Source organism: Drosophila simulans, chromosome 3L (assembly GCF_016746395.2).
Source record: "Drosophila simulans strain w501 chromosome 3L, Prin_Dsim_3.1, whole genome shotgun sequence".
NCBI classification, from domain to species: Eukaryota; Metazoa; Arthropoda; class Insecta; order Diptera; family Drosophilidae; genus Drosophila; species Drosophila simulans.
In genome coordinates, this window is record NC_052522.2 from 1,478,273 (window position 1) to 1,502,175 (window position 23,903).

The 23,903-nt window shown below is 48.4% G+C and overlaps 4 protein-coding genes across 10 annotated transcripts; 1 reads left to right on the forward strand and 3 right to left on the reverse strand.

Moving 5' to 3' along the window:
• Positions 1–297: 297 nt before the first annotated feature.
• On the reverse strand, positions 298–7,115 carry LOC6736350 (protein cueball). Its single transcript, XM_002083190.4, has 4 exons — positions 6,705–7,115; positions 1,719–3,123; positions 1,318–1,651; positions 298–1,259 (listed from the first exon to the last, which is right to left on the reverse strand). Exons 1-4 carry the CDS (start codon positions 6,796–6,798, stop codon positions 1,158–1,160), a joined length of 1,935 nt encoding a protein of 644 aa, XP_002083226.1. The 5' UTR covers positions 6,799–7,115; the 3' UTR covers positions 298–1,157.
• A 265-nt stretch (positions 7,116–7,380) lies between these two features.
• LOC6736351 (puromycin-sensitive aminopeptidase) lies at positions 7,381–13,189 on the forward strand. 2 transcript variants are annotated; one of them, XM_016170618.3, is made up of 7 exons: positions 7,382–7,529; positions 7,761–7,826; positions 7,952–8,571; positions 9,755–10,571; positions 10,946–12,270; positions 12,330–12,452; positions 12,515–13,189. In XM_016170618.3, exons 1-7 carry the CDS (start codon positions 7,466–7,468, stop codon positions 12,725–12,727), a joined length of 3,228 nt encoding a protein of 1,075 aa, XP_016029825.1. In that variant the 5' UTR covers positions 7,382–7,465; the 3' UTR covers positions 12,728–13,189. The 2 variants fall into 2 exon arrangements, with proteins under 2 accessions (XP_016029829.1, XP_016029825.1); XM_016170622.3 differs by lacking the exon at positions 7,761–7,826 and having other exon boundaries at positions 7,381–7,529.
• A 26-nt stretch (positions 13,190–13,215) lies between these two features.
• On the reverse strand, positions 13,216–23,867 carry LOC6736352 (GATOR complex protein Iml1). 6 transcript variants are annotated; one of them, XM_016170488.3, is made up of 22 exons: positions 23,671–23,865; positions 23,308–23,615; positions 22,759–23,247; positions 22,097–22,701; positions 21,865–22,036; positions 21,400–21,808; positions 21,211–21,342; positions 18,925–19,047; positions 17,475–17,877; positions 17,244–17,418; positions 16,995–17,186; positions 16,445–16,516; positions 16,123–16,187; positions 15,082–15,189; positions 14,819–15,025; positions 14,667–14,764; positions 14,441–14,608; positions 14,225–14,385; positions 13,994–14,156; positions 13,826–13,938; positions 13,713–13,768; positions 13,216–13,655 (listed from the first exon to the last, which is right to left on the reverse strand). In XM_016170488.3, the coding sequence occupies exons 1-22, from the start codon at positions 23,720–23,722 to the stop codon at positions 13,313–13,315; spliced, it is 4,614 nt and encodes a 1,537-aa protein (XP_016029834.1). In that variant the 5' UTR covers positions 23,723–23,865; the 3' UTR covers positions 13,216–13,312. The 6 variants fall into 6 exon arrangements, with proteins under 6 accessions (XP_016029834.1, XP_016029831.1, XP_016029837.1 ...); XM_016170485.3 differs by lacking the exons at positions 16,123–16,187; positions 16,445–16,516 and adding an exon at positions 15,439–15,497 and having other exon boundaries at positions 23,671–23,866; XM_016170491.3 differs by lacking the exons at positions 16,123–16,187; positions 16,445–16,516 and adding an exon at positions 15,439–15,500 and having other exon boundaries at positions 23,671–23,866.
• LOC27206732 lies at positions 19,115–21,201 on the reverse strand. The gene has a single exon (XM_016182549.3). It carries the CDS (start codon positions 21,141–21,143, stop codon positions 19,254–19,256), a length of 1,890 nt encoding a protein of 629 aa, XP_016029839.1. The 5' UTR covers positions 21,144–21,201; the 3' UTR covers positions 19,115–19,253.
• Positions 23,868–23,903: the final 36 nt, after the last annotated feature.

Here is a 23,903-nt window from a genome sequence, read left to right on the forward strand (position 1 = left end):
AAATTAAATGGAATCACCCCAATGTACGTTCGGTTATAAACTTTTTAGTTGGATGTGCAAGCAATGCCACACTGCTAAGTGAAAAATTCCCGAGTAAATCGCAAACGGAACTCAGTCCGAAAAATATTAGTTTGGCCAACTAAGTGAAGTTCATAGTTCAGAAGATGCCAAGTGTAAGTGTGAAAAAAGGACAAAATTGCACTGAAAAAAAAGTGACACCTCTTAACTTCTATTTTGGAAAGATGACGTTCTCGAGTGACTAATGCCAAACTGCAAGTAAGCGCACCGGTTATTCAATTACAACTGCATGTAGTTTTTCTTTATTCAACCCTTTTCTTAAGGACTACGACTAAAATTAAACTATGCTTTAATATATACAACTCTCGGTCTTCCTGTGAGAGTTTGCCCCTCTGTTTTTGGTTCTTTTTCTCTGAATCTTCAGCAGTAGTGCATGATGGAGATGGTTGTTCAAATTATCGCCAGATAAGCCAAGATATCGCGCATTTGGAGGGGGGTTTTTCTTTTGTTTTAGTAGTAGCGAAGTTTTTTTCACAACACGGGGAAAAGGAAAGTGCACAATGACGCACTTGATAGGGCTAATTACAACAGATCCGGGTGTAATCATCACAATCGCAATGGTCTTGTGGCTGCTTAAGATCTACAGGCTCTTGTTATCCGTGCGTAATCCGTTTTTAAAGCTAATGTCAGTCGCGCGACTTGCATTCATTTCAACATGACGTATTCAAAGTGAAACCGAATAAAAATTAAGAAATTAAAAATCCAAAAATGATGCTGCTTTGAGCTAAAATCCTAATTCTGGCGTAAAATGATCCTACGAATAAATTAACGAGACCGAAGATCGCTAAGTAAAAATGTTGCTTCGGCTTAAGTAAATGGTTTGGTTTGGCGAGTGTTAAGTGTCCCAGGCGAGTGTTAAGTATTAGGCTGCTGTTGCTGGTTGCACATTGCTGTGGCTGGTTGGTAATTGGTTTCTAGTTGCTGGTTGCCTGGGTGAGCACCTTGGCGGCTAACGGGGTCGAGGGCCGGGCGGGCAGCAGCTTTTCAAGCTCGAATACACCAAATCCGCACTCGACGACGACGACTATCACAAGGTTCAGTTTTGGGGCGCAGGTGGATGTCCGTCCGTCCGCCGCGCCCTAGTACAGGTCATCCTCCATGTTGTGGATGAGTATCTTCTTGTCCTCCTTGCAGCTGGACTTGGACAGCGTCTGCTCCACCAGCTTTGGGTCGAAACAGGGCTGCGAAATGGTAAGCTAGTTAAAGAAATTTCCTCACAAACATGCCCAGTATGCTTACAGTTTCGCAGATGTTCATGTTGCAGCAGTTCTCTATCGTGATCTCGCACTGCTCGGTGGCCAGTGGGCGGTTGGTGAGCGGAGTGTCTCCTGCCGAGTTGGTTCTGGCCTGCTTCCGAACCACAAAGGTCTTCCTGATGCGTGGGCGCTTGGGTTTGTACAGGCGACGGATGCCGTGAACGATCACAGCCACTAGCAGCAGGCTAGAAACGATGCCCACGACGAGGATGATGATCACGCTGCTGGTCCACACTCTGGGCGTAAGGCACACCTCCAAATGCTCGTACTGCGGAACAGCAATGTTGGTGCTGTTGTCTTGCGCCAGTTCCTCACAGCTGACAGGGTGGAAAGATGAAAAATTAGCTAGATCCGTCTGGGAATTCATTGGTATAGCACACTTACATGCTGTGACAGCCGAAGGGCACATACATCTCCGGCTCGTGCTTCAACAGACGGCAGAAAAGGGAGCAGATCTCCGTGGAGTTCTGCTCGCAGCGAGCTCCTCCAAACTTGGCTGGACACTCACAGCTGGGCGCTTCGTTCTCGTCCTTGGACACCCGACAGTGACCACCATTGAGGCACAGTCCGGAGCACACGCTCAACTCACAGCGCTCGCCCGTGAATCCCGGCTGGCAGTAGCACTTGGGGTAGGCCAACTCCGACATCTGGCATGTGCCGTGGACGCAGTAGTTGTGGCACTCGCGGATCTCGCAACGGGATCCCTTGAAGCCAGTCGGACAGATGCACAGATCCGTGGCAGCCCTGTACTCGCCGCCGTTCATGCAACGCTCGTCCTCCAGTACCTTTATCTTTTGGTCCAGCATTGAGCGTATTTCGAACTTCCTGTTCTGCTCGACCACGCGCTCCTTCACCTTCCGCACGATGCTGGCGCAGTGGTGGTCCTTCTGCAGTCTCTGGTAGAAGCCGGTGCGGACCACAATTCCTCGCGCTTCCTCGCTAAGATTGGCAACGCGCACCAGCGGACAGTCCTCGGCCACCGGCTCCGGGTCCTTGAAGTCCGTGGAGTCAGTGGAATCCTCCTCCTCTGGCTTGCTAGTGGTGGTAACCTTGATCACCGGCACTTTCGGGTGGCTCCAAACGGCCCTGGTAGTACGATCCGTCCAGTAGATCGCATCGTTGGTCACGGCCAGGTTAAGGGGCTCGTGGTGCTTGTCCTTCAGCACCACCTGACGATCGGAACCGTCCAGCTTGCAGCTCTCTACCGAGAAGAACACGCCCTTCAGGTCGTCAATCCAGAAGAGGCGATCCGACAGCTGATCCACCACGATTCCCCTGGGCATATCGATATCGGAGTTGATGATCACGGTCCTATTGCTGCCATCCAGATTGATCCTCTCCACGGTGGGATGCGTGACGTTCGAGTTCGTCCAGTACAGCTTGCGGCGGCACACATCGACGGCCACGCCATCTGGTCGTCCACCCTCCGCGCTCAGATCCACCAGAACCTTGGGCGTCACGGAGCCGTGGATGGGGGCGAAGAAGATCTTCCTCTGCTCGGTGTCCGACCAGAAGAGGTTCATGTTCAGTGGGTCGTAGGCCAGTCCTCCCACCGACTCATTACCCGTGCGTGCGATCGTTTGCTCCGCCACGTGGTTGGCGGCTATGAGATCCCGTTTCAGGGAGAATATGCTGCCATTGCGGTGCTTCAGGTCATTGAAGTAGATCAGCTCCTCCGACTCATCAAAGGTCAGGGCGGACAGCTCGTCGAACTCGTGGGCGGCGGTGGCTATCGTCTGCCAGGAACTGTCCATGAACTGGATCTTCGTCCTCAGCGTGACGGCGAAGTCTGCAAGAAGATAACAACATTATTTAGACGGTTAAAGGATAGCCCACTGTTTGGTGTTTGAATTAGTTTTATCGATCGCTGAAGGGGCTCAATAGGGGAAACCAACTAGTTTTCCCAGCCGGACTTATTTATCGACCGATCACTTTGATGACAGCTACGTGATAAATATGGTGATTCACTGCCATGAGGCGTGGTCTTGGTAGCGTAGATCATTAATAATGTTAGGATAATCGAGTGAATACATATATCTCACTAATCTAATCTACAATTAGATATGATTTTGCGAAAATCGAAAATAGTTTTCGGAAGGCATGCGGAATGGGCCAACGTGCCAGATATCATCACTCCGCCGCATCGATAGGAGTAAGACCCCGTGCTTTATTGCGGAAATTAAGCTCAATCAGTGGGCAAAGGCTCCGAATCGTCGAGCCCCCGTCGACTGGCATCAAAGTTGCCAAAAGTGTCGCGAATTCCAATCAGGCCTCGCCATTTGAGGAAACTGCGACTGGAATTGAATTTTCGCAACAATATTCAGGCAATGAATGCCCAATGAACTGCGTTTCATTTATATTAATTGATTACTTAATGCGGCCAGTTCCAAGCCATCAGAACCTAAAATGTGCCTAAGGTCTAGAGTCTAGACTGATAAGGCGTTGTAAATTAGTGAGCAGCAGGCGACGAGGATCTGAAGACGTCAACCTGCAAAAGCCCAGGGAAATCCCTCGATACGTAACGTCAATCTTTTGACCTGCCAGCCATAATCACCTGGGATCTTCTATAGCGTCATTCAAGGCTATTGCTGCTATCTGATTTAAGGGCTAATAAATTAAAATATGGATACGCTGAATCAGTGGATGTAACGACCTGTTTAATAGCCACTTTAAGCTGTCTCCGATGCATTTTAATGTATAATTACGCTCTTAGTACAGAAACACCTGAAGCCTGAAGCATTCTTACTTCAGTATCAGCTCCCTAATCAATAGCAACCTTGAAATTTGTACACAAAAACATGGCCGCCCCGGGTTCGGTGTGCAAAATAATGGTGGTCAGATTTGATAATCCGAAATCTGACTTCGCCCGCACTTCCCCCCGAGTTCCAAATCCCAAACGAGATCGCAGAACCTGTTGCCAGCGTTCTGGGGGGCGTGTCGTTTGTTTAATTAGCCAGGCAGGTGGGCACAAATGCGACACCTGCTGCCATGCAAACAATCCTGACTAGCTGCCTCCAACTTCAACGCTCGCGGAAATGGAAAAACTGCAGCTGGCGGAACAGAATCCGAAATGGCAGCAGTTCCGCATCGGATTGGATGTGGCAGGTTGTGTCGCAGGTGTTGTGACAGTAGCAGTTCCTTAAGCAATGACCCCATAACCAATCGATCAGATCGATTATCCATCAACGACGACCTGGCCCTAGCTTAATGGCCAAAAAACATTTCTAGGTCACTGTCGCGGGGCAGAATGCCGACCGAAACCAAGACAAACCTTACACAACAGACAAACAAGTTATAGTATCGTGGGTTATAATGAAAATCCTAGTTGCAGAGCCACGAACATAGTTATTGGTTATTCATGATTCATGCATATATGTCTCAAAAGCTGGCCAATTATCGATGGTTGTAAAAAGAGCTGCGAAAAACAAAGCCCGGCCAGCATTTACCACTCGATTCGGAGTTGCGAACGAACTTTTCCGTTGACCTTCTCGTTTGAGGTCAACGTTTTTATCGATGCAGAAAATGCTAGATTGGCTAATACCAACGTATTGGCGAGTTCATTGGCGGAGCTACTCTATCTGATCTACTACCACTAATAACAACCCTAAACAAGCCAATTTATTTTTAACTATCAGAACTAACTACTTGAAGGCCTAAAAACATACATAATGTAATTTAATAATCTAATTACGTACTCTAAATAGCACAATTTGAAAGTTACAAATATCGTAATTTATATCAAATCGTTGTTTTTATTCATAAGATTCAGTTGCTTTTCCCCATAACAGTATCAGTATGCTTTTATAGTGAAATTTTTTGTTTGTGAAATTTGGTTTTTTCAACTTTGATAGGAGTTCTGCGTGCAATGCATCATCATATCGTTTCTCGGAGTGGAATGTTATAAGTCACGAATATTGTTAAGCATATCAGTTAAGCAACTGAAGTGATTGTGAATTGTGAAAGAACTCTAGGATATACTGCTCCTGTTCCTCCTGTTCCTGACAACATCTCAAGTGATTGTGATTTACAATGGGCTACTTGAAGTGCCCGATAGAAGTGCGGTCAGTAATTCTTATGAACAGACCATATAACTCATGAAATAGCCGGTATCTCTTGGCAGTACTATATGGCTTTTCGCGTGGCTTTCATCGCGTCACGGTGCGATTTCCACCCATTAGCATTATCTTTATGCGATCAAGTGCTAATGGAAAGGCTTCGGAAAAGTTCGCACGTGGGCTATAATGCTGTGTGTTGCGACCAGATCGGGTTTCCAGTTCGCATTCAATATGCCTCTGGGTTTATTTACACATGCAACCCGGTGCTCGCCCGATTAGATGGGAATTAAATGGATCTCTCGCCTCGGATTACGATTCAGAAATTCCGAAACAGTCACCAGTGGGTTTTAAGTTATACACCCAGCGGCTCTGGGCTACGAATTCTTCGTTTGAAACAGAAACCCACGGTGCCAACGAAATTTTAGAAATCGCAGCACCAGCAGTCCCCGAAATCTAAACAAACCGGCAAACCCGGTGCTGTGGCATACGTGACAAAGTAATACGGCCACATGGCGGCTCGAGTGGTGGCAAATGCCGAGTACAGTGCAACTCCTCCCTGATGAACCATCCACCATGTGGCTAGGGATTGCCATTCATTGCCAGAAAATGACTGTCTTCGTGGAGTTCGAATCAATTTCAAATTCAAATATTTACCTTCACCTGGTGGAAAGAGGATTTCCAGATTGGAACGGTTGGAACTTGAAGAACTCCGAATGTATAATAAAATGCAGATTTCATTTTATGGAGTTCAAAGTAACAGAGATTGTTATTTAAATTTTACCCAACACATTTTCCAGTTTGGAAAGCGGCATTTCGGGAAGGTTCAACTGTATTTTACGGTTGCTTTTCGCCGGCCACGTTGAACCAAGTAAATAGAGTGAAAGAGAGCGCGAGAGAAATGTTTCCAGGGGAAAGCGCAACAACAACATAACGCCTAATAACAATGAGTATCTGGCATTAGAATTTGGCCATTAGTTATCAGTTAAAAGCGACGTGTGCATTTATAGCAAAAGCGCGCCTCTGCCACTGATAAAGGAGATAAAAGCGAAATCGTTCCGGACGGGGCAGCTCCGATAGTCAGCTGATAGCGGGCACGAACACTTGCGTGCGGGAATATGCTGCTGCTAATGTCAAGCGATTACATAAGACCACCTCCACTCCACTGAGTGCATTGTTTATGTCGAATTGATTTCTAATTCTGAAAGTCGACTGTGAAATGAAGGTTAAGCGCCAGGGTTGCCAGCGGGCCGGCAGGTGCTCCTGCTCCTCGCAACTGTTCTTTTCCACCTCTATTCCCACTGGAAGCTGCTCTTACCCCACTCCAGTGGCGTTCCATGTGCAGGGGTCAGCAGGCATGTGGCAAGTAGCACAACTAGCAGCACATCCATTCCGAAACGGATGCGGATCATTGTACAGGTGGATTATATAGCCAACGGACACCTGCGATTGCACAATCGCCTGGCTTTATGGTTAGGTTGCGGGAATTGGAAGCGCCTGGCCGCAGTTGCCGTTGCCTGGCCAGTTGGAAAGGGGATTTGCGCGAACGGGGGATAGGAAACAACAGCGCGCTGTTTTTACGGACTTTCGGATGGGGCTTCAAAGAACGCGCCACGGAAACCGCTAACGACCTTTCGATCCGACAAGATTTCTTAAACTAACTTCAAAAATCACTTGATTTGATCGGAGGTTGCATATAGTGGTGGGGAATCATAGATATGATTGCGAAATGTATCGATGTATTCCGATGCTTTGCAGTATCTATCGCCACCTCCCATCTCGACCGTTAAAATACAGTTTCTTTACTAAACTAATAGTTTATTTGCGAAAAACTACTTAAAACACATTGCCTGTGCCTCAAAAATCACATAGCATATTTTGTGTTTTAAATCCACTACAGCAAGCCAAAATTCAGACTTTCGAGATAAGGAATAACAGAAATATTTTCAAACTAAAAGTAACGGCTGGCATCTAGTCGCCAGTGCTGGTAAGTGTGCCACATTTTACACACTGCCTGTTGTAGAGTTGCGCTGCTGCTATTGTTTTTATTTTCATTTGCAACTTCTTCGGTCCAAAGTCATGTACAAAAATGCACTGAAAGGCGGTATTCGCACGGCCAAGCAGGCTTGGAAGTTAAAAAACGGTGATTACACAATGTTTTAAGTCAGTGCAGTTTGGCATTTAGCGGGTTGTGTGGGCGGCGGAACAGCTGATCGGCAGTCGAGCGGCCCACTTCCAGTCGTTCCACTTTCCAAGTGGGCCACTCGAAGCGTGTTGTTCGCTGCCGCCGCATATTGTTCGTTTTTTCTTCGCTAAATTAAGTCCGGAGTACGCCTGGAATCGGTAATTAATAAGCTAGTAATTGTTCTTGCAGAACTGGGCAAACTCAACTTGGACTTGGCCAAGGCAAACTCCGACTTTGAGCAGCATTTGTGCGAAGGTTTGCCAACGCTTGCCCCATACTCTTTACCCCGCCCCGCAAACTCGATAGCTAATCAAATAACAACGCTTATCAGTGCAATTCACGCTTGTGTCCCAGTGCTAACCAGCTTTTCTCACTTCCAGCTGCCAGATATACTCAGAGTTTTCACTTCCCCGCCAGAAACACCCCAAGAACACCTTTGTTGCTACTAAAAACGACAGGCGATAACAACAGCTCCCCCCGAATCGTTGCTAACTATTATCGGACAGCTCCAGTTAACCCCCCGAAGCAGCCGAATCCGAACCCCAGCGGAGCGGCAGATAAGACCACCTCAGTAAAGCATCTTTTTCGAGCAGAAAGCGGCCACCTCAACGCGCTAATCTCGTCGAAGCAATTTGTGAAGGTGCAAAAGCAGTTCTACAGGGACTTCTCTTCCGTTTCGCTTGGAGCTCCTCTGAAGAGCAGTGACGCTCCTTTGCTGGGAGATTTGTGCAGTCAGTATCGCGCCATCCTCGCCCACACATCAGCGGACGTGATTCCAGGCCAGGATCGCCATCATCCAGGTTGCAACCATCAGCAGATCAGGCGGGCACACACACAGTTACTGAGCGAGGAGCAGCAGTTGGAGCAGGAGCGCAAGATGGCCCAGAAGGCAAAGTTCGAGAGGCTGCCCACCAATGTGGTGCCAAGGCACTACGAGCTCCTCCTGCAGCCCAATCTCAAGGAGTTCACCTTTACGGGCAAGACCGTGGTGCAAGTCAATGTGAGTACAGACTTATTGGGGTCCATCGGGTAAGCGGTTTCAGTTAGGGAGTTGCGACTGTATCCTCCGTCTCTTTCCATTTCTCTGCGCTTCAGCCACTTTCACTTTTCCCGCATTGTTATTTTCTGCGCCTCATTGTGCGAACTTTTTCCCCTGACGTGGACAAAAAATATTTCGGATCGGATCGGGCATTCTCCTTGTTAACATTTCTCTTTACGCTGCAATTTGCATGCAAGCAAACGCTCAGACTGCTGGGCAGATAGATATAGAGATATAGATATGGATATGAGTACACCCACTAGGAAGTGCGATTTCTTTGTCGGCAGAAGGAATGACTGGCGAATTGGACATGGCAGTCGTGGGTACCGCGCAAAATTTATTCGAGACAATCTCTTTTTGCGAACGCCGCTCATAACGGTGGATTTTGTTTACGTTTCGTTTGCGTCAGCAGCGGAAATGATAATCCACTCATAAGTCGCACTTTTAATACCCTAAAGCCAAGATTAACTTAACAGAGATCAGCCTAAAATGCTACTTCTCCCTAAATACCAAAATGGGAGGGTCTCTTGAATGCTTTTAACTAAATCTATAAACAAACTTACAGAAATAACATGAAGTTCTATAATATAAGAAAAATAGAATAGGATAATTCATATTTAAAAGGGTATCTAAAACTTGCCAATACCTGAGCTACTATCAAAATACAAGCATAGTTTAAATACTTAAAATTTTAATTATGTTTTTAAGATACATATCAATGAAGTGCAAAATTATTCATCTCTTATAAAAGCCTTTACTCGTTATTCATATAAATCAACAAAAATATGTCCAAGCTGCGAGCTTATGCAAATTGGTAATATTTTTCGGGCTTCAATATTCCGATAATGTTGGGTGAAAGGATTACGATACCATTAGTTAGTTCATAAACTAGAGATTCAATCGGTTGGATCCTCCCTTGGTCAGTGTATAATTTTCGCCAAAAACTCGTTTTGACCGCTTTGATCGCTTGGCTTAAGCCGGAAACCTACAACAAAGTCCAGAAAGCCGCATTTCTACGACCTTGAAGTAACTGTTTGTGGATTCTGGCCATTCTTGTCGGCCAACTCGGCTAACTGTTTCTGCTGACTGGTTTTGGGCTTAAAGTTTCGGGTTGCTCACCTAACTGTTAACGATTGTCTTGCAGGTCAAGGAGCCCACTACCCAGATAACCCTGAATGCCCTGGACATTGTTCTCGATTCGGTGGAGCTCCACTTTGAGTGCAGCAAACTGAAGCCGGAGAAGATAGTGTATTCCGCAGAAAATGAGACGGCCACGCTGGAGTTTGCCCAAGAGATTCCGGCGGAGACTCAAGGCGTACTGCATATGTCCTTCACGGGCGAGTTGAACGACAAGATGAAGGGCTTCTACAGGAGCAAGTACTTCGGGCCGAACGGCGAAGAGCGCTTTGCGGGCGTCACCCAGTTCGAGGCCACCGATGCCCGTCGCTGCTTCCCCTGCTGGGACGAGCCCGCCATCAAAGCTACCTTCGACATCACACTGGTGGTGCCCAAGGACCGGGTGGCTCTGTCCAACATGCCGGTCATCAAGGAGGATTCCCTTCCTGACGGTCTGCGACGAGTGCGTTTCGACCGCACGCCTATCATGTCCACCTACCTGGTGGCCGTCGTAGTGGGCGAGTACGACTATGTCGAGGGCAAGTCCGACGATGGCGTCCTCGTCAGGGTTTTCACACCCGTTGGCAAACGAGAGCAGGGCACCTTCGCCCTGGAGGTGGCCACCAAGGTGCTGCCGTACTACAAGGACTACTTCAACATCGCCTATCCGTTGCCCAAGATGGACCTCATCGCCATCTCTGACTTCTCTGCCGGCGCCATGGAGAACTGGGGTCTGGTCACCTACCGCGAGACCTTCGTGCTTGTGGACCCGAAGAACACCTCGCTGATGCGCAAGCAGTCGATTGCGCTGACAGTGGGTCACGAGATTGCCCATCAGTGGTTCGGTGAGTACTACTTTCCATATCCGGTAACAACGAAATGGAGGTTTGCCTTCATCGACCAGCGGGATTGTCCTAAAATGCACCAGCAGTCTTTACAAAGCCTTTAAGATGATTTTTGTGATTCACTGATGTATTCAGTTCAGCTCGTCTGACGCAGAAGCACCTGAAACTCAATTTGGTATGCAGATGACTTAGGAATCGATTCTCCAATAGGGTTTTAGTGTCAATGTCTTGACTCTGATGTTTAAAATGGATGAGTTCTGGGTGACATTTATATAATGCTTAAGGGTAATCCCCCGGCGGATTCTGTTTACAATCATGAGAACTAAATCATTCAGAACTAAAGTTATCTTACTAATCAATCCATTTAACTTTAGGCAATCTGGTAACTATGGAGTGGTGGACCCATCTTTGGTTGAACGAGGGCTATGCCTCTTTCGTGGAGTTCCTCTGCGTACACCACCTGTTTCCGGAGTACGACATCTGGACGCAGTTCGTTACAGACATGTACACGCGAGCCCTGGAGCTGGACTCTCTGAAAAACTCGCATCCCATCGAGGTGCCTGTGGGCCATCCGTCCGAAATCGACGAGATCTTCGATGAGATCAGCTACAACAAGGGTGCCTCGGTGATTCGCATGCTGCACGACTACATCGGCGAGGATACCTTCAGAAAGGGCATGAATCTGTACCTAACTCGTCATCAGTACGGAAACACCTGCACCGAGGACCTGTGGGCTGCTCTGCAAGAAGCCAGCTCCAAGAACGTGAGCGACGTGATGACCTCGTGGACACAGCACAAGGGCTTCCCGGTGGTTAGCGTCGAGTCAGAACAAACAAGCAAGAATCAACGCCTGCTGCGCCTTAAGCAGTGCAAGTTTACGGCTGATGGCTCGCAGGCGGACGAGAACTGTCTCTGGGTGGTGCCCATTTCGGTGTCTACCTCAAAGAATCCCACAGGGATCGCCAAGACCTTCCTGCTGGACAAGTCCTCAATGGAGGTGACCCTCGACAACGTCGATGAGGACGATTGGATCAAGATCAATCCGGGAACAGTGGGCTACTATCGCACCCGCTATTCGCAAGAAATGCTAGAACAGCTGATGCCCGCAGTGGAGAAGATGGAGCTGCCGCCTCTAGATCGCCTGGGATTGATCGATGACATGTTTGCCATGGTGCAGGCGGGTCACGCAAGTACTGCCGATGTTCTGGCTCTGGTAGATTCGTACAGAAACGAGACGAACTACACGGTGTGGACTGCCATCACCAACTCGCTGACCAATCTGCACATTCTTATCTCGCACACCGATCTTATGGAGGACTTCCATCGCTTCGGACGGAATCTGTACGAGCCGGTGGCCTATCGCCTTGGCTGGGAGCCACGCGATGGGGAGAATCACTTGGACACTTTGCTCAGGAGCCTGGTGCTCACACGACTGGTCTCCTTCCGCAGCAGCGATACCATCGAAGAGGCAAAAATCCGCTTCCGCAGACACGTGAACGGCACAGAACTGCTACCGGCGGATCTGCGCACCACTTGCTACAAGGCCGTACTGCAAGATGGCGACGAAAAGATCTTCGATGAGATGCTTGATCTGTACAGGGCCACCGATTTGCACGAGGAGCAGGACCGCATCTCGCGAGCTCTCGGTTGTTGCGGGGACTTAAAGCTGTTGCGTCGTGTCATCGACTTTGCCATGTCGGTGGGTACTCCTTACTCCAGAAGAAGAGGAACATTGATTTAAACGATTTATCCTTTTAGAGTGAAGTGAGGGCTCAGGACTCTGTGTTTGTAATTGTCGCCGTGGCCATCAACCCCAAGGGACGTGACATGGCTTGGGAGTTCTTTAAGGAGAACAACAAACAGCTGCTGGAACGCTACCAGGTGAGTGAAACAATTTATTTTTGTATAGGTTGAAATATTCATATATATATTTGTGGTTTCAGGGTGGCTTTCTACTTTCCCGTCTGATTAAGTATCTTATCGAGAACTTCGCGTCTGAGGAGCGCGCCAAAGAAGTGGAAGAGTTCTTGCAGGCCAATCAAATCCCCGGCTGCGAGCGTACTGTATCCCAGGCGGTGGAGACCATCCGCCTCAACGCGGCCTGGCTGCAGCGTGACCGCGACCAGTTGGCGACATTCCTCAGGGATGACCAATAAACGTTATTGCGCTCGCCAGCATACCAAAGCATTTAACAACAATCACCAGCAGTGTAACCACAGCAACAGCAAAGCCAACGCAGCACCATCATCAGCACCAGTAACCCGTAACCAGGTCATCGTAAGCTACAGCTAATATATCCATAACACCACACGACCAAAGCCGTCACAAATGAAGAAAACAAAAGGCAACTTACTCCTAAAGATGAGAGCCAAATAGGTTAGCTTTAGTCAAGGATCCACCTACAGCCACTGCTCCAACCGGGCGTGCTTACATATACTGATTGACTACCCGCCCCAGCACATGGGACTTGGACTCGGACGCAGACCCCTAGCAGCATTTAAGACCCCTAAGCTTATCGAATGTGTATTTCCATTCAACATTTCTATCCCCTGAAAATTATGTACGTGTTGAGTTTATTACAATAAATAAATGCAATTCCTAGTAAGAGTCAAAACCAATTGAAAGTGAAATTTATAAAGCAATATTTTAGTTTTACAGTTTTTATTCGATTCAATTTATATAAAGTTTATAGACTATGTACAATTCAGAAGGCGAAGAACTTGTGCTTTCCTCGATAGGTTCTACTTCATCTTATTCTCCTCGGTGTTATTATTGTTAAACTCGAATTTCTGGGCCCTGCGCTTCAACTCCTGGGATTGGGTCCAAAAAGTGGACAGGCGCTGATCGCTGTTCGAGCAGAACTCGCGGAAATCCTTGAGCATCTTCAGCTGGAAGAGCTCCCCGTCCGCGGAGTTGTTTATCGTCTGGGCCTTCCACTTCTTGTTCGGAATCATGTGGTTCCACGCCCACAAGAAACCCACTTTCTTGGGCACGTTCGTGTTGTTGGTGTGCCCATAAACGCAGCGCGTGACATTTGCCTCCTTCAGGATGGGCGATTCCACCTGGTAGTTGTTTGTAGCGCAGCTGGAAGAGAGGCGCGATTAGAAGGTATCAAGGAGCAGGAGACTTCACACATCTTACCGGATCAAGGCAAACATGTTGCCCGTGCAGTGCACATACTGGTACTCCTTGGGCAGCTGCAAAAGTAAAATTGTAATGAGAAATGCCCAACGAGAACTGGTTAGCTGACTCACATCCTTGCCAACGCTGTACTTCTTTTCCAAAACGCATGGCAAGAAGCCAAACTTGCCCAGTATGGCTTCCTGGAAGAACAGCATTCTGTCTGATCTGCTCTCCTCGGGAAACTCTGCAATCATAGTTCAAGTTAAAACACTGTTTAAAACACAAATATCTTAAAGTACCATCGAAGAGAGCAGCGCCATTGGGCAGGAATGTAGTGCAAAGCGGAATGAAAATGGGTCCTCTCAGAGGATCCGACTTCTTGGTGAACGGCTCTGCCATAGGATCCGCTGGCACTGATACCAGGAAATTGAACTGATTCGCCTTGCGCATCCAGCCGCCAATCTGAGTAAATCCAGGATAATATACGATAAGGAATCAGGAAAGTAAACTATATGACGCTTTAAACCAACCAAGTCAGCCACTATGGGACCCGATGAGGTGACCCACTCAACCACGATCTCAAAGGCGAATCTCGGCTGCAGCACTGTGTGATGCTTCACATGGCCCCACTCCATGCGATCGCTCTTCTGGTTCACATCGATCTCCAAATGCGACTGTCGATACACGCGCTCTAGAAATCGAGACTTATTAGGCTACTTCTTCATCAAAATATAACTAGTACGAACTGTTACTGCTGGTTTCTGTCCAGGATTGCGGAGCAGGTGAGTCCCTGAGGAAATTGGGCACCGGAGTGGTCACCGGCTCATCGTGCCAGAGAAAACTACATCCCTGAAACTCAATCTCCAGCCACTCGTTCACAAAGGCACTGTAGTCATCCAAAGGCGGGGCGTAATCTAAATGATTGGGTATTGTTTTAATTGTTGAACAAACATAGGGATTGAGCAAAACAACCTTTGGCGTTTTTATCCTGCTGCACCACGTAGTAGAAGACAAAGCCAGGCACCACGGGCTTCTTCCAATCCCCCGAAGCATGGCAGATCATGCGTTCCCTACATAAAACAGAATTGAGTACAATTACACTTTGCTAAATTCGAAAAACCCACTTGCGCATGGCCTCCAGTAGATCCAGCGGATGTCGTCCGTTGTTCAGGCGGGTTTTCAGCCACATTAGTGCATCGTAGGCCACAAAGGTGCAGGAGGGGAGCGACTGCGTCTGCGAGAAGAAGCCCACTCCGTTCACCGGGTGCTTCATGGCCTCGAAGATTTCGGGCAGCGTAGCATTCGGGCTGAATTTTATGTCGACCGGGAAACTGCAAGGCATATGTTGATGAGCTTGAGGGGAACCACTCTGGACTGGGATACTCACCCATCGTCCTGGTCATCTCTGGCGGCGACTCCTGCAGCTGCCGCTGCATCGGTGGCGGGAAATATCCGTGGAATCCGACCGTTCTCCAGTTTGGGGCGCACATTGATGCTGTCATGTGGAGTAGCAAAATGAAAAGGATTAGACGAATCATTCGCGTAGTTCAACACATCAGCTCCTTATCCATGTTGGGTCTTGTGTGTTGTATCTGGGTTGGGGATACAGGAATCAGCAGGCCAATTGTGTGTGTTGGTTAGGGATTTCGGGTATGAGATTGTGAGGGGATTAGTCGAGTCGTGATAAATAAACGGAGCCAGGACGGATGGTATCCGGTAGCCTGGCCCTCTGGGTGGCACAAACCTTTGCTGCGGTGAGTTTAATTGGTTATGATGCTTTTCAGTGATTCTAGGTGTGTCATGCTGCTGAAAGCCAAATACCAAATTAAATTATATAAAAAGTACGTAACAAAACCAAAGGAAATGAAACAGCCAGCCAACAAAATCTGAAACACGGGATGCACAAATCAACAGGACTACGAGTACAATACAAAAAGGGTAGCTAAACAACAAGCCAGCAACGATATATACACTTAGCCTAGGCCCAGTACCCTGGGAGTCCTGGGAGCAAGCCAGCTATGACCAGCAGCCAACCAAATCCCCAGCGAATCGTGCAGTTTAACCCAGGGACCGCAATTAACAATATCTACATAGGCCATTTAGTTACCAATCGAGTGGTACTTGTACTACCAATGACTGCCTTTCGAAGTAGAACTGCATATCAAAGGATGCTCTAGGCTGAAGATTTCGCAGATATAAACCTTTGCTGTGCAGCTTCACTTCGAAAGAGTAAAATATACTTGAAATTTAAGGTATAGCTCGCTTAAATTAAATCAATAAGTATACAAAACTAAGCTAAACAATCATTACGGTCCCCGATTTATGCAATGCAAGTACAGTGTTTGGATGTGAGGTTTGTGGACGTGTGTGTTTGTGTACGAGATAGATAAGGGGCCTTAGATCTATTTGTTGGAGTCGATATAAAAACCTGGGTCGCTTCTCCGGCAGTCGATTGCTGCCGACTCGCTCCCGGAACGGAGAGTTCGTGAGTCCCTGAGGAGATGGGTTCGTTTTCGGATTCGGAGCGGATTGGGGCAGGTCGAAAGTGGGTGGCGGGCAGACAGAGACGTTTGAAAGAGAGACAAAAGCATTAGATAACACCTTCCATCGGCAGTTCTCTCGCAATAATCAAAACTAATCAACTCGAACGTGCGCATTTGAAAGTAATAAAGTTTTGAAATTAGGCAAATGTGCGCAGTTTGGATGAAACAAAACGTTAATTTTTTCTTGAGATAAGTTAAGTAGATAACCTGGTTAGGCTGAGGCCTGGATATAATGCTGGTGCTGTGTCTCCGCTTGGTTATGTGGGCGATGGGGCTGTCCTGCAAGAGTGAGGCGAGATACTCGATACATCAGGGAAAAGGCAACGGGCACTAAAAGCGGGCTTCATGATGCAAGGTTAGTTCAAGGTTCAACAATAGTGGTTATGCGTCTTCTTCCTAAATGCTTGCCTAATCTATAAGCAAGACTAAAGGTCATCCAGTTCCATTTACTGCACGTGTACAAATATTTAGAACTCAATCGTATTTACAGAAACTTTCACAAGCGGTCCAATTTAACAAACTAATCTTGCTCTTGAAACATTTCTTGTTACTTAATAGTCATTATCTTTAACGTCTTTCTAGAGATCCCCCTCTATAATATCTGAAATGGTTAGTTTCCTAATCCATCCACTAGTAATCCGCTTTCAAGACAGCTGTCGGGACAATTAGTCAATTAGGAGTCAGAACGCAATTACAGAATTAACGCAACGGATCACGAATGCACAAAAGCCAAGCCAAGGAACCGATTCTATCTTACTCTCGCCTTGCGCGCATATTGCCGCTTCAGCTTGCTGACCGCCTCGATCAGTCGGACGAAGTCCTCGACCTGCTCCCGCGTGTTATCCGCAGTCACGTCGGGGAATATGTCGCATCGCTGGCAACTGGCGATCTTGCTCACAATGTTCTCCCTGGGCAGCAGGTACATGCGATAGCGCCAGTACTTCAGGCTCTGCGATAGAAACATTGGGTTAAGATTGGCAAGTATAAGATGTGCGCCAGGATATACCTCCATGAGTGGGTAATCCACATCGCCACGCGTGCAGATGTACAGGTCCATGTGGTTCCAGTTGAAGTTCTCCAGCTTCTCGGTGGTGAAGTTCACGCCGGAGATTTCGTAGGTTTCGTGCTGTGGGGCATGGAAACGGTAGCGGTAGTCCACATTTATCGGGGGATACGGGTGTCTAGAAGAGGGAACTTTCAATATGGCATTCAAAATAGCAAGCCGGCTCCAACTCACCTGGGCCTATAACCAGTGACCGTGATCACCGAGCCGCTCAACGAGATCTTGTGAAAGATGCGTCCAATGGAGAGCAGATACTCCTTGTTGGTCTCACGCGAAAGTTTCACTGGCTGCACTGCAGATCCCGAGGAGCAACCGCCCGCAGTCGGAGGCTTCTCGTCGACCACGATTAGCTGGAAGCCCTGAGCCAAGCGCTGCGACACGATCTCCTTGCACACCTCCTCCGTGGACAGGGGTTTCCGGTAAACAGCTCTGCTCTGGGCGTAATCGTGATTCACATCGTCGGGCAGCAGAGTGTAATCCGATATCACATAGTCGTTATTCAGCGAACGCTTGTCCGGGAAGTAGTCCGTGGTGATGGGCAGACAGGCGGGGATCGTAAGCGACTTCCAATCGACGCCTGCAAACGGATCCACCAGCGATTAGCAGGACTCTCACGAGGAATGGAAGGAATCAGAGCAGAGAGGAAGCCAACGCCGGTACAGGTGTGTAAATCAAAATCGCTCAAGCTAGAAGGTCTACGGAAATCATAACCAAAGAGGAGGAAGGACTCCAGTCCGGGACGAGAGCTGTCACCAACGGATGGGTTAGCGTGTGGAAGGTGTGCGTACGAAATACAGTGGGCAGTGGGGGCAGGTGGGCGTGGCAAGCATGCTAACGCTACAAAACTACACAACGGCAACATGCTGTATATGCTCTAGTGGTCAACATGCTCCCATCTCCGTGCGGATTACCAAATAGCGGGTTCCAACCACCTCCCGATGGGTGTGTCCGTGCGTTTGGGTTTGGTTTGGGTTTCTGGGTTGTGCAGTTTTGGGTGAACTACTACCAACTACGGATTAAGCTATAGTTAAAGTGGATGGGTAACTACATGCGAGGGTTTCGGGTGCGGTGGCCAGGCTTAGGGTTTTAAGCGGGTGAGTGCAAAGCGAGGTAATCTACAGACTTGGATAGAGAGTCACCCACGGGCAAGTATGATGCTATCAAACACCTGTCATGAGGTTTTTATCCCTAAAGTGATATCAAGATATCATTAATGACTAACGCTATACAAAGATATGCGATTTAGGGTAGTGCTTAGTCAAATTTTAGAATTCCTAGCGCTTTTCGTGGTAATACTTCCTGACACTTAAGTTTTTAATATACTGTTGCTCATAAGGAAATAGATAAATCAATCTATAGTCAATCTTTTATGATATTAGGTGAACTCAGGAACAAGTTCTTTCTTTTCTAGTCAAAGCAGCAACTGAACTATGTTTCTACATAAGCTTTCTAGACTATAACTACTATACAGCCAAATTACAGATCCAAGGATCTGGAGCAACGAAGTGTTTCTTCTAGTGGTGTCTTGTGTGTGGTTGCAGTTGTGTTTATGTGTGCTTGTGTTTGGATGCAACGCTAATGCTTTGTACAGAGTTCAAAGGTGGTGAATTTGTTTTGTCCAAACCTATGATGATCTTTCCTCTTCCGCCGCCCGCCTCCGCATCGGGGGGCGGGTCTAGAGCCCTTAGTGCCTCCAGGCTGCCCAGATGATGATGCTCGCCCTCGACGATCGGCCTCAGATGCTTGACTAAACGATCGGTGGATGGGATTCGATGGAATACGTATGTGATGGGTTGCAAATTTCGATTCGTTGGTTAGATCCGATTGGATTTCATTCGTGGCGTTGTGTGGGTGGAGGGGAATAAGGTGAATCATACGTTAGATTAGATTAGACTTAGTATTCGTTTTTATTTCGAGAGGGGTTTCTGGTTAGGATGGGCTACTTCGAATGCATTAATCCCCGGGGTTGCGGTTAATGGACGGTGGCTTTTGTTTGCACCCGAAGCTGTGGCGGATCTCCACCAGGAAGGCGATTCCGCTGCCCAACAGTCCGCACAGAAACAGACTGAAGGCGGGCACCAGCAGATTGAGCGCCAGTGGGCGGAGCCGCAGTTTCTCCTCCAACTCCGCCAGTGTGGAGAAGTCCTTGAGATATCCCATGCGATGGGCCTTTCGAAAGCTCGTTTCCAGCCAAAGATCATCCAGCCCGGCTTGCTGCACATGCAGCAGGAACCGATGGAGGGCATCCTTGAGATGTGAGTCTACCCTGAGCTGGTACTGATAGGGAAAGGAGCCGTGGCAAATCTTGGAGAAATAGAAGCGCTTCTTTCTCAGAAAGCGCTGCTGCAAATCGAAGAAGCGCCAACGAATCGTACTGATGGGGTAAATGTAGTTCGGATCCATGGAGATTCTCTTCTTGCTGAAGTTGTCGGCATCCGTGAAGCTGAACTTTTTGCTAAACTGCTTCGCATGACCCAGGGAATCCACGATGGCATACACATCCGAGGGCAGCACCAGAATGCGATACGGCAGCAGGAACAGCTCCTCCAAGCTGTTGGCTGGTCTTCGGATAAGAGTCACGGTCAGAGAAGAAGTAAGTTTGGTGCTGTACATTTGCACAAGGATGAAAATTCCGAAGAGGATCAGAAAGGTACTGAGACCCCTGCCCGGCTTGCGGTGGCCATATTTGACTCGACGAGCACCAGGCACTCCTAGTATGGCCCAGAAATGTCCGTCTGGCATCAGGCGGCGCACATACACGAAGTGCACCACGAGCAGGACAAACAGCAAGCACAGCCACATGGGTAAACTGAATGGCAAGAATACATAGAGGCTCCTCGAAATTTCATTGTCCAATGGGATCATGAAGCAGCGCGGTGCCACCTGCGTGGGATATGAGTAGTCCACATTGGTGTTTGATTGCAGTGTGTCATACAAGTGCGGACTCAGCTCCGCCTTGCCCTCCACAATCAGATCCGTGAGAGCAGCCATATTCAGCAATGTAGAGCCATTTACTTCAAATCTAAACAAATCCATGGTCACGTTCAGGTGCATCATCAGTTGGTTGATCAAGATCCCGCCCAATCCAGCCAGTTCCCAGGCCTTCGTCCTGCGATTCTTGTACCAAAATGTATTGGGCACATCCTGCTGAACGGGCAATCGCATCCTGTAGCCTCTGAAGTTTCTTCGGTTTGCAGGTGGAAACACGTGTTGCGGATCATAGGAGGATAATCTTCGCATGCGTATCACCCTAACAGTGGGATATGGATCCATTTGGTAGAAGTTTCTGGCGGCCACCACTACCAAAGCGCTCCGGAACTGCAGTTTCCATAGGAGCTCAAAGAAGTATTTCATGTCCTTTTGCGACTCCTGATTTCTGAGCAGGAACATAGTCCTTGTGTAACGCCTTCCTCTGGCTCTTTCGGCCTGCAAGTAAATCACCGCGTCCTTGGAATCCCTCGCGAAGACCAAATAAATGGTCTCCTCATCTTGCAGGCTGCTGAAGCGCACGTGCGAGGAATCCTTGTCCGTGGCCGTCATCTGCGGCAGCAAGTAAAAGTGATTGCTGCTGTTGCACATCAGCCCGCGATGCAGGTCGTCCAAATAGCTGGGATCAACAGATCCCACGCTGTTCACTATAGTAATGGCATGCAAGCGATGCACGCGGCCGATCCTGTCCAAAAACAGAGCCAGTTCAAAGGCACGGTCAAAGTTTTCGGTGGCCACGATTTGGTGGCGCGACATAAGCAGCGCGAACAAAAACTGGAGATACATTTTCGCGCGTGAACCAGTCCAAACTGACTGGTATTTGCATGTACCATACGCCAAGTACTTGAAGTGCATCTCGAACTATTCGCCCCGCGATACGATCTCTAAAACAATAACCGAAAACTGTTTGCCTAACACTTACCCGTGGTAATTGCTGGTGTCCACTCCTGCTCCCCAGTGGCTCCCCAGAGGTAAGACTTCGCCTGGGTGGCCGTCAGGTTGGGCACATTGGCGGGCAGGGGGTTCATCGGCGAGTTTTGACGTCGCTTAAAGACTGCGCGTACAAAGCAATACTAGTCAGGGAGATTTAACTTTAGTTACTGCTACTCACAATCAATGTGCTCATCACCCATCACAAAGCTCTGCGAGGAGGCTGACTTGCTGAGCAGCGAATGGCTGGACACTCGGTCGTACTGCTCTCCATTTGCGCACCCGTAATCCTCCTGGTCGTTGTTGTTGTTGCTCTGGATCTGCTGCAATGGTCTCTGCTGACCCGCCTGCGTGGGTTTTGCTGGCACCGCTTGATAATGATGCTGCTGTATGAGTACACCGGTTGGTCCCTTCGGGAATATGTGCGTCCAGCGGCGGCGATTGGAGGTCAGCTTTATTGTCACTTGCGAGGGATCAAAGGGATTGATCAGGGCGCGACCCGGACGCACTATGGGCGCAATGCTAACGATCGTCCTGCGGGCGTTCTTCTCCGAGGCCAGTGACTCGGAGAGGTTGGTTGTATCCGGTTGCTAAAGTCACATACAAACAGTTCAGAAGTCAGGGGCAGTATTAAGATTTTCCTTACCAAGGCAGCCAGCATTGCTGAGGTGCCGTGATGAATGTCGGGATCGGACATCTTGCGCCGCATGGCCGGAATTTGAGTCGGCGTAAGGTTCTCCCAGTCGTTGTTCCTGTAAGCATAGGTCTCTAAACTGGGCACCGATGTCTTCTTAGCCCGCACTACACGCTGCAGCGAGCTATAAGAATAAAACCTCGATCAATAAAGCTTACAAGGTCATTTTGTAGCACAATCCTACCAAGTACTCTGAGCGGGCAGCGGCTGAAAGATCTGTTCATCATACGCATCGTAATCAAAGAGCGAGTTGTGCTTATACTCCGACTGATTGCAGCTCAGAAAGTGACCCTCGTTCTCCTCGCCCTCCCCTTCGCCAACGCCATCGTGGAGCGTCAGCTGGGATCCAAACAGAGGCAGCTTGATCCGTGGTATGAAACTGGAGTACGCAATCTTCTTGTTGGTGGAGTAGAAGCTCAAGTTTATCCAGTGGGGCAGAGAGTAGTCATCGGCGGAGGTCAACGTGGTGTCTTTGTTGTGGAATTTGAGAAGCGGAACCGCATGCAGCGGCTGCTCGCCCACACAGACAAGGTCGCTACCAACGCCATTATCGATAATGCGTTGCTTCGTGATATTGGTCAGCTCTCGATCCACGGAAAAAACACCCACTCCTGGGGTTATAACCACGGAGAGCTGTCCGGTGCGGTCGAACGTTCTATCCAAATAATGCTTTTCGAAAGTGTTCAGCGATATGTTCAGCACCTCCAAAAAGTTACCCTGAGTGGCTGAAGAATTGGTGGCCGGGGGAATCTTCATGTTCTCACGTTCGTGATAGCGCAGCACAGTGGCCTGTAAATTGCACAGTAAGTTTTTATAATAGAATAAATTAAAACATGGTTAAGTGACCTGGTAGGACGTGAATAGCTTTCGGAGCTGGCCCAGGACAGTACACCAATCATCACAGCGCTCATTCTGGATGGCCACGCGGTAGAAGTCCTCGTAGAAGCGACCCTTGTAGTCCTGCTGCAGGCAGTCGCGCATATGCTCGGGAAACTCGTCCAGGCTCTTGGCTGCGTAGAAGGTGCGAGAGAACAGCACGATGGTCACCTCGTGGTTACAGCTCAATTTACGCCACTTTTGAAAGAGCTCGGTGAGAAACCCATTGACTGCCTTTTCGAAGTACAGGTCACCGTGGATGTCAAAGTCCCACATCTCGGAGGACATCTGCAGGAAGAGGTACACCATCGAAGTGCTGCTGCGGAAGACAATCTTGGTGTCCTCTGTGATGACGCCGCTGGCCACGCGCTCGCCCTGCGACCACATCTCATACACCTGGCATCGAATCTGCATGTCGTTGTAATCGATCTTCTTGTTCACATACACACAGGTGTCCGTCTGAGGGAGAAGTGGTACGTTAAAAGTATATCCTGGTCAGAAAAATACTTCTTTTCTTACCAAGTAGGTCTTCAGGCGCCACATTTCCGAGCGACCCATGTACTGATCCTTGAAGGTAATCTCTATCGAGTCCAGGGCCACATCCGCCGGCTTAACTATGCGCATCACCACATTGGAGTACGGACGCATCTTGAAGGCATTGGCGATGCCCGATTCGATGCTGATCACATCCCGGCCACAGCTGCCATTGAACTCGGTGATTTGGAGCAGTAGGTGAGTGCCGTTCTCCTCGTCGGGGGCGTAAATTTCCACCACATCCCCCACATTGGCGTTGGGATGATCCTTCAGATTCATCACCAAGTCCGCATCTGTGCCGAAATTTCCGTGTAACGTAATGTTTGCGCAATATCCAGTTTCGCTTACCGTAGGATTTGTTGCAGCCACGCGTATGCGTGTTCAGCTTGTACAGCTTCATGTTGACTTGGTGGTTGCAAAACCAACGGACAATTATTTACTCAATTCCAACATTTGCCCATTTGCATGCTAATAAAATAAAAATTCTACTTTTTCGCCTTTTGTTTTGATTCCTTATCTGCAAAGTGACCGCAGCTGTGGAATATTTGGTATTTTTCTGTAAAAATATACCAAATGTAATG

What these genes read in the sequence shown, in the direction of transcription:
- LOC6736350 (XM_002083190.4), bottom strand. Translation starts at nt 6,798, where the DNA reads ATGATCCGCATCCGTTTCGGAATGGATGTGCTGCTAGTTGTGCTACTT. An exon ending in TGGAACGCCACTGGAGTGGG is followed by an intron (nt 3,124 to 6,704) that starts GTAAGAGCAGCT and finishes ATCTTCTTGCAG; the next exon opens with ACTTCGCCGTCACGCTGAGG. An exon ending in ACATGAACATCTGCGAAACT is followed by an intron (nt 1,260 to 1,317) that starts GTAAGCATACTG and finishes ACCATTTCGCAG; the next exon opens with CCCTGTTTCGACCCAAAGCT.
- LOC6736351 (XM_016170618.3), top strand. Translation starts at nt 7,466, where the DNA reads ATGTACAAAAATGCACTGAAAGGCGGTATTCGCACGGCCAAGCAGGCT. An exon ending in GGCTTGGAAGTTAAAAAACG is followed by an intron (nt 7,530 to 7,760) that starts GTGATTACACAA and finishes TTGTTCTTGCAG; the next exon opens with AACTGGGCAAACTCAACTTG. An exon ending in AGACCGTGGTGCAAGTCAAT is followed by an intron (nt 8,572 to 9,754) that starts GTGAGTACAGAC and finishes ATTGTCTTGCAG; the next exon opens with GTCAAGGAGCCCACTACCCA.
- LOC27206732 (XM_016182549.3), bottom strand. Translation starts at nt 21,143, where the DNA reads ATGCACTTCAAGTACTTGGCGTATGGTACATGCAAATACCAGTCAGTT.
- LOC6736352 (XM_016170488.3), bottom strand. Translation starts at nt 23,722, where the DNA reads ATGAAGCTGTACAAGCTGAACACGCATACGCGTGGCTGCAACAAATCC. An exon ending in AATATGCGCGCAAGGCGAGA is followed by an intron (nt 16,517 to 16,994) that starts GTAAGATAGAAT and finishes TCACTCTTGCAG; the next exon opens with GACAGCCCCATCGCCCACAT. An exon ending in AGAGATGACCAGGACGATGG is followed by an intron (nt 15,026 to 15,081) that starts GTGAGTATCCCA and finishes TATGCCTTGCAG; the next exon opens with TTTCCCGGTCGACATAAAAT.